The sequence below is a fragment of the Pinus tabuliformis genome, chromosome 6 (genome assembly GCF_031772625.1).
Source record: "Pinus tabuliformis cultivar Carrire ecotype Pingquan chromosome 6, CPIR1, whole genome shotgun sequence".
NCBI classification, from domain to species: Eukaryota; Viridiplantae; Streptophyta; class Pinopsida; order Pinales; family Pinaceae; genus Pinus; species Pinus tabuliformis.
In genome coordinates, this window is record NC_142292.1 from 1,598,051,586 (window position 1) to 1,598,060,635 (window position 9,050).

At 27.9% G+C, this 9,050-nt stretch overlaps 1 protein-coding gene across 1 annotated transcript; it reads right to left on the bottom strand.

Annotated features, from left to right (window-relative positions):
- Window positions 1-5,704: 5,704 nt before the first annotated feature.
- LOC149264955 (uncharacterized) lies at window positions 5,705-8,850 on the bottom strand. Its single transcript, XM_089391010.1, has 3 exons — window positions 8,375-8,850; window positions 8,156-8,285; window positions 5,705-6,430 (listed from the first exon to the last, which is right to left on the bottom strand). Exons 1-3 carry the CDS (start codon window positions 8,508-8,510, stop codon window positions 5,779-5,781), a joined length of 918 nt encoding a protein of 305 aa, XP_089247136.1. The 5' UTR covers window positions 8,511-8,850; the 3' UTR covers window positions 5,705-5,778.
- Between the last annotated feature and the right edge of the window lie 200 nt (window positions 8,851-9,050).

The following is a 9,050-nucleotide window of genomic DNA, read 5'->3' on the forward strand; positions in this document are numbered from 1 at the left end:
CATTTTGCCTCTTTTCCCCCTAAATTCCATGGCTTGCCATAACTGATTTTTAGTTAAAATTAAAATAGCTTTAAACATTTAAATTTCCCACTAGGCTTTCCCCATATCCCATGGTTTACCAAGTCATTGCAGTAAAAGTAAATTAAATATTTACTTTTCACTGAGGGGTATTACAATGCTCATGTTAACTAAATTATTTCAATGTCAACAATTTACATATTGTACATGGTTTAAAATAATAATAATAATAATATCAATAAATTGTCTGTATATTATATAAAGTAATTGAAAAACGTGATTCTTATTGTTATAGCATTTCAAGTATCATTACTTTACATTTTGAACCATTTATTAAGGGTTGATTATGAATGGAGTAAATATTTTGTTGCAATTGCATGTTGAAGTTATTCCATGTTTTCAAGGGATGTTGTAGGGTTTAAATCCATTTATGTATTCAAAAATGCAATTTAAAAAATGAATAAATGCAGTTTAAAAAATGAATATATATATATATATATATATATATATATATATATAGAGAGAGAGAGAGAGAGAGAGAGAGAGAGAGAGAGAGAGAGAGTCATCATTCTTAAGCCCTTAAAGGGAAAGGGTTAAGCCCTTAAAGAGACTCAAAGTTTGGAGGTGCAATTTTTTTAAAATTTTGCACTATAAAAAGGGTTTGCACCACATGAGATTAGGTCCCTCTAGGCTCTTACTATATCTGTGATTAAGATGAATCTATTACTGGTTTCACATTAGCTCAAACATTTTTGAGTGAGTTATCTACACTTTTAAAAATTGAGCATACTGAATATGATAAGTGTAACATAATTTAATTAGAAAATTAAAATTATATATTTAAATATTATTAAAAATATTTTTGGTACATTAAATTTGATTAAATTTTAAGTTTTTTTAAAAATTATATCAATTTTTAATTTATTTATATAATAATCTTAAATAATGTATTAAATGTATAATTTAATATAAATAAATAAATAAAAAATAATAATATTGTAAAAATAAATATTTAAATAATTATAAATAATGATAGGACATTAATAAATTCAATTTTAAAATAACTGGTCAATATTACATAGAAGTCAATAATCTAATAATTACATTTTAAACCATTTGAAATGAGTTTGTTAGTTCTTGAATTTTGATGTGGGTTTCCTATTAATAGAATATATTATGTTATGTGAATTTGAAAACGGAAAAAGTTCTATTATATTAATAACCATATAGATATTGTAGTATTTAAAATAGGTCTCAGTGAAGAGTATTTAAATATGCGATTTGAAAATAAAATGGTTTGTATAATATTTTATACTTTTGGTTATTATTTATCAATGCATAAGACTGACTTTTGTGACATAAAATTTTGTTATGTATATAATATTTTATAGGGTTGTTTGGACATTACACTGGTAAATATATTGTTATCTTATCATATATATTTAGTGTGTTTTTTCCTTCCAAAATAAAACCTTGAAGATTTATTCTAAATAATAAAAAAATGTTATATATACAATAATTTATATGGTTGTTTGGACATTACACTGGTAAATATATCGCTACGTTGTCATATAAACTTTTTATGTGTTTATAAAGCCTTGAAGATTTAGCCCAAATAAAAAAAATAACTAAAAGAATGAAATTAACAGAGTGAGTACATTTTTTTGAGTAAACATTTATGAGAAATCCAGAAATTAACTGAGAAATCAAAAACTTGTTTAATGGAATTTTATTTTTTTTATAAATCTCCATTTCTTAAAAGTGTGGCTTTAAGAAATGTCTCATGTGGGGAAGTGTTATACAGATGGTTGTGGCAAAAGCCCGTCTCTATACTACATGAGTGTTATAAGGTGATGATCTATAACTGTAGCAAAAATCAATTTATATGTTATGAATATTATTACTTGATTGTTACTTTTTAAAAAGGAAAATGGGATATGAATTATATTTTCTGGAAATTTTTAATTCATTTAATTTTATGAATGTTGCAGAATGATTAAATATAATTAAAATATATATTAAGTATTAATTAATAATTTAATTAAATTTTGAAGGGAAAAAAATATTTATTAATTTAAATTTAAAGAAGTATATTATATTATTATATAAAAAAATGATACAATAGTTAAATGTGTAGTTGTATCAAGAGATTATATTAATGATCATGTGACCCATACATATTAATCTATATAATTTTTTTATATATATTTTAAAAATATTTAATTATTATTAATATAATTATGTTTCCAGCAATTTAATTATTCCATGTTATGACATTTAGTTTGATATCTATCATATAATTTTTGACAAAGTCATAATTTTTTTGGTTTAAAAAAAAACTTTTACTACATAAATGAATTTTACTCTGTGAAAAAACCTTTGGGCATTATGATTGTATGGACTTCATGCTTAGGAAGTTGTGATTTCAATAAAACCTTGTTGGATAATATTTGCAAGAAAAGACCAAGGCATAAAAGAGTAAGAAGATTTTGAGGGTTTCATTTTGTAAAGTGATTATGTCTTCAAAGTCTTATAGTTAGAAAGAGACACCACAAAAATATAATTAAAAGCTGGTGTGACATACTATCACAATTTAAATACCTCTAAATAATGATTTCTTAAATCACAAGTTAATCTTTTTTTAAACCATAAACTAATCTAACAAGTCATATATAGGATAAAAAAAAAACATATCCTCTCTATATCTATATATATAATAAAAAATAAAAAATTTAATATTTAATTTAATTAAAAATATATTTTTACACATATCTCAAACACATTAATATAAGAACAATTAAGGTAATTAATATTCGGCTTGCTTTATGACAGTTGAAGTATATCATATTTACAGTATTAAAACACCTTTATAATAATACTAATAATATAGATAATTTAAAAATTTATTATTTATTTCAAATATATTTTCACTTATTTTTACATAGTATTTTCTTAAAATTAATGATAGGTAAAAAAAAATTAATACGTGGTGAATCTATAACTGGAGACCCAAGATCAAAGCTGCTATAACACCAAGAATATATCCAGCATTCTGCAAACCAAATATATCAAATCTTATGATTTAGCAAAAACAGAAACTCTTAAAAGATAAAGAGAGTCTACTTTAAGCAAGATCATAGCAAAACACTATACTCAAAAATTTTAAAAGATAAAGAGAGTCTACTTTAGGCAAGATCATAACAAAACACTATACTCAAAAATACAATCTCGTGAGCTTCACCCAACAACAATGCATAATAACCCATCAATGCATAATAACCTATAAATTTTTAATATAACATGTAATTTTTTAATGTAAAAAAGAGAAGTTAAAAGTTCTTATTTTATTATGAAGGTATATCGTAACTTCATCCACATGTTATTGTATCACTTTTCCGAATATGATAGAGTTGCGTTTCATGACCGTTCAAAAGGAACAATAAATTATTGTAATGCAAAAAAATAAATAAAATCCTGCGTCTCTCATTGATTTCTTAAACCATTGTTATCCGATGTTATGACCATAATGTTTCCATAACCCACTGTTATCCCCTGTTGTGCTTCTCATTGATTCCTTAAACCACTGTTATCCACTGTTGTTACCCCCTGTTATGCCCAGAATGTCCCGCGCTTCTCATTGATTCCTTAAACCACTGTTATCCACTGTTATTACCGGAATGTTTCCATAACCCACTGTTATCACCTGCTATGACCAGAATGTTCTAGGGATTGAGAGAACCTTCATTCGGAGAAGAAAAGGTATGGATACCAACAGGGCGCAGAGTAAGCTTGTCATGGCATGTACCCCCGTGGGAGTTCTGTGTGGCTTTTAAAGTAGGGTAGTTCTGAAATTTGGTGATTAGATTTTTGTGAAATTCTAAGTGTTTATGATTTAAATCGTAGTTTAAATATAATAAGGGAAATGAGGTTGAGAAATGTTGATATCTATCCATTTATAAAAAGTAAGAAAATATTTATTTTATTATATATTTTACATTTAAAAAATTTTAAGTATTATAATTTTATTTATAATAATAATATAATAAAAAAATTAATATAAAAATTAAAAAGAAAGAAAATTTAATTGTGGAAATTAGATTTTTTTTAATTTATTAAGGAGATGTTTGATTTGTAAATAGATTTTATCAAGATAATATGGGCTAATATTATGGTTTATCATATCACATGTCCAAAAAACCATAACCCATTTCATAAGACACTTGTTCATATGTTATTTTTTTAATGGATAGATATAATTTTTTTTTGGTAAGTCTGGCACGACTACATTTTCATCATGTCCAATATATCACCCAGATTGGTGAGAAAATTGAACCAATGGAGTGCCTTAATAGAGCACCCAATCACTTTCCATCCAAGACCCCATGGACTAATAGAAGGAAAAAAATGCATAAATACTTTGAAGATAAATTTTAACATTTGATTATGCATATTACTCATAATATTTTAAGATATTATAATAACTAGCCTAGATCCATCTTAACTCTAGATCTACCAAGTGCCCAGAGGGATCAAATCTCTGGACCTACAAACCCCCTTTAGACTAAAAAGAGATTTAATCACTCTCTATGCTTGGTAAATCCGGAGTTACGATGGATTTAGGCAAATATTTTCCCCTTTAAAGAACCTTTCCAAATAGACTATTCCACATGAATACTATTGGTCAATAAATTATTTTTATTTTTATTATTTTATGATTTTTGTATATATACTTGATAAAATAAGACATGATATTACATTTTTGTCAAAATAAAAAATTATAAACACAATTATTGATAATTAAATTAAAATTTTGAAAAACTCTCTTTCTAAATCAACACATTCATGTGCTTAAAAATCGGTTTTGGGAAATTATAATAATTTAATTTAAATTGTGATTTTGAATATCAAAATAAATTTAAGTTGTTAAATTTTATTTTGTAAATTTAAATTTTATAAATTTGAGCAAATTTCAATTTTTTAATTTAAAAAATTGTTACATTGCTACACTGTGTTTAACCGTATAAAACTTAATTTTCCCCAATTTTCAATTAAGGAAAAAAAAACTTACTAAACTCCTATGTGATGGACCTAATAAACATAAAAGGACTTTGTTTCATTGTATATTAAAGACTTACTTAATGGACCATAAGTTTAGTTTGTTAAATTTTATTTCGTGGATTTAAATTTCATAAATTTGAGCAAATTTCAATTTTTTTATTAAAAATAAAAAGGAAGTGTTATATTGTTACACTGTGTTTAACCCTATAAAACTTTAATTTTCCCCAATTTTCAATTAAGAAAAAAAAACACAAAAAAAAAAAATTACTAGACTCCTATTTGATGGACCTAATAAACATAAAAGGACTTTGCTTCATCATTTATTAAAGACTTACTTAATGGACCTTTACTCCACTGCTGCTAAGGATTTTAAAGTGCTGCTTAGAATTTTAAAGTCGTGTTGCCTGCTGAGCACCACCTAATTTTGATTCCGATATCTTAAAATGAAGTGTAAGAGATTTTTCATGATGGACTGTGAATTGTATTGCAGTTGTGTCGCATTAGTTGACATTCTTGGGCGTTTTCAAAGATGCCAATAGTCAGAACTAAATGTCAGCCTCAACAATTAAACACTAATGTCAGTCCATGCTGCTACCACTTCTGTCACAAACATAGGGACAACTAGAGATTTGGAATACACTGACATGGAAGTACCCAAAACACCAATATTATCAAATAAAACTCAGATACATTAATTGTTTCTTATGGGATCTGTCCATGGTCTCCCAGCCTCTCCTCCCTTTCGTCATCGGATTCCAACAGTAGCAAACTCAGCGACTGTGGGCTTGGTCTCTCTGTATAATCGAGTTCATGAATCCAATCCAAGTGTTGTGTGTGATCATAGAATTCTTCAATTCTTTGATCATCCGAGACTGTCAAACCTAACTCGTTCAAATCTAACAAACTTTCGGCTAAAGGAGCTGCATCTGCTCCAAAATAAGAGGAATGTGGAGATCTCTCTAACGGTAACGATGACATAGAGCTGGTAGAAATTCTAGCTTCTGTATCGATCCCAAGATGGTCGCACAAGGACTCGGAAAAATTCGTAGTCTCCTTGACATTACACAATTTGGAGGCTTCATCTGAACTAGGATTACTGCAGCCATAACTATTCATGGAGCCATTTGGTCTTGCTGTGCCAGAAAGTCTCACTGTGGTTGTTATTTTCACCGGGGTGGTTTTGAAGACACGATTTTGCATTGGAGAAGGTTTTGCTTTTGACTTGAGATTTTTCCTGCTCTTGCATTGAGGTTTGCTCATGGAGAGCAGCAGCTTCTTGCTTAGACGAGTGTTCCAGTAGTTCTTGATTTCGTTGTCTGTTCGCCCGGGCAGCCGTCCTGCTATCAGCGACCACCTGCATGCACGCACATGTATTCACTCATTAAATCAGACTTGTTGCATTAATTTCTAACTATGCCAGTAATAATTTGGACTGGGGTGTTTCTTGTTTCTTTGCAGTAAATATGTTGAAAGTCTACTTCAATCAGAAGTAGAAGTGGATACTACAGTTTCAAAACTAGAAAAGTATATATATCATATTATAAGTGCACTAAAAAGTATTTGAATTCAGGTTTCTGTGAAGATTTTGAAGTAAAAAACAAATAAAAAAATAAAAAATAAAAATTACATTAAAAAAATTTAATGTAATTTTTACCCAAAAATCATTTTTTATACTTTTAATTTAATACAAAACAATAAATTTAATTTTAAATAAAAGATTATATATTAAATATTGAATAATTTTATTATACTTTAGATGTAATTTATTGTTGTGGTTGGCAATTTTTTTTATTGTGGATTATCACTCTAACCTCATAAAAATATCATAATATTTTATGTAAAACCTTTAAAATTAATTTATTAAAATCATATGATTATTATAAAAATAGTTTTATATATAATAAAAATAGTATTCATAATTTTGGGAATTATTATTTTATGTAAAATCTTCAAAATTAATTTATTAAAATCAAAATAGTTTTATATAAAATAAAAATATTATAGATAATTTTGGGAATTATTATTTTGATTTTTTAAAGGTTTAAATTTACTTTTTAAAAATATATTAAAAATTTTAAATTTTTTTATTATAAAAATAGTAAAAATATTTATATAGTTTTTAAAAATATATATTTTTATTGAAATCTTAAAATAATTATTTTTAATTAAATTAGAAAATAATTATTCAAAATTTTTTATAACTAATATTTTTTAGAAATAAGTTAATCATATGGAATTGTAATGATAATGATAGGGAAAAATATGGCAACCAATATATATGGAACTATTACTCTATTAATGAGCCAGTCCAACTTAATGTAAGTTATTTATCTAATTTAACCAAATACATTATGATACTGAGGACATATATTGCAAGGAACCAGACCCATTAATGTGGTTGTAGCTCCATATATATTAATAAATTTGTAGCTCCATATTTATTGTTCATAAAAAAAAATATTATTCATTAAAACTAAGATTCAATTCTCTATAAAGCAGGTTGATTCAATTCTCTATAAGGCATGTTGGTTCAATTCTCCATAACATGTTGAGCTAATAATAAATTTTATTATCTCAAAATCCTCAAAACCAAATCATGTATATCATAAAAATTCTTTGACATCTAAAGATATATATTCCTGAAACCAAAACATGTATATTATAAGAATTCTTTAGCATCTAAAGATATATATATTCCTGATACAAGTTGAAGTGATTAAGGGAAATGTTATCATTTCTCCAAATTAAGATTCAATTCTCCCTGTAACAGGTTAATGTCCTAATAAACCTTATTTTTTCATACAAAGCATAAAAACATATAAAACATATGGTAAAGATGGACAGCTCAACTTGCGTTACCCAGAAACCAAAACGTTCAAAATTTTTTTGAAACAAAGTTTAACATTGTTAGATTCATGTTGAACATTTACCCGATTCAAATTATTTCAGGCGAGGAGTTAGTTTAGTTTGCAGTGACTCAATCAATATTCATTATTACTCTCTCACCATATCATAACCGAGTATTATAGCTAGGTTATCACTTAACCCTAGTGATTAACCAGAATCATTCTCTACCTACCGATTACCAAGAAGGCGGTGCAGCCGAATAATGAGCTCCTCCTCAGCTGGGGAAATGTCTCCGCGTTTAATGTCGGGACGAAGATAGTTTAACCAACGTAATCTACAACTCTTTCCACACCGCTTAAGCCCTGCACAACAAAATCTCCTCTTAACTAGCCTTTACATTTTACTTTTGCTTCATATATTGCTATTTGAGATTTGCTTTCCTGAGATTCACCTGCTTTTTTGGGGAGACTTCTCCACCCACCATCGCCATGAATTCGAATGTATTCGGAGAGAATAATATCCTCCGTTTTCGTCCAGGCCCCGCGGTTGAGCCCTTCCTTTGCGCAGCAAGGAGATCTACCCATCATGGATTTTCTCGGTGTGTAACTATTTTCTTGATATCTTCTTGTGGGAAAAGAGAGACACCTCGTTGCTTCCCCTTGGTAAGGTAAGGTCTTTGGGTATAAATATAGAAAGTCAGAAGCAGCTTGCTTCTCCCTACACCAGAAAGTTCACTGGACTGAATGCTCAACCAGTACAGTTGCATGTGAAGTCGTGAATATTCGAGCAGATTCTCCTGCCTAAAAAATGAATGGCTGTGAGTTGACGGTGCCAAAATTATTTAAAAATTTTGTTTGGACCGTCCTCTGTTTTCGAGACAGCTGAACGTGGACAAAACCAAAGAAAAACACGACCTTTACCGTGTATTCCGAGATTAGGTAAAAGAAAACAACGCGGCACAATCGATTTTGTTAAATTATTCCAGTGGTTCCACTAATAAAGGGTTGGGTACTGTGAAAAAACGAAAGCCATGACAGCTAGGCAGATCTGTAGGAACATCGTGTACGTATCACAGTGGAAGTATTAATAATTCCAGGAAACACAGGACATTTACCAGACTATCACAT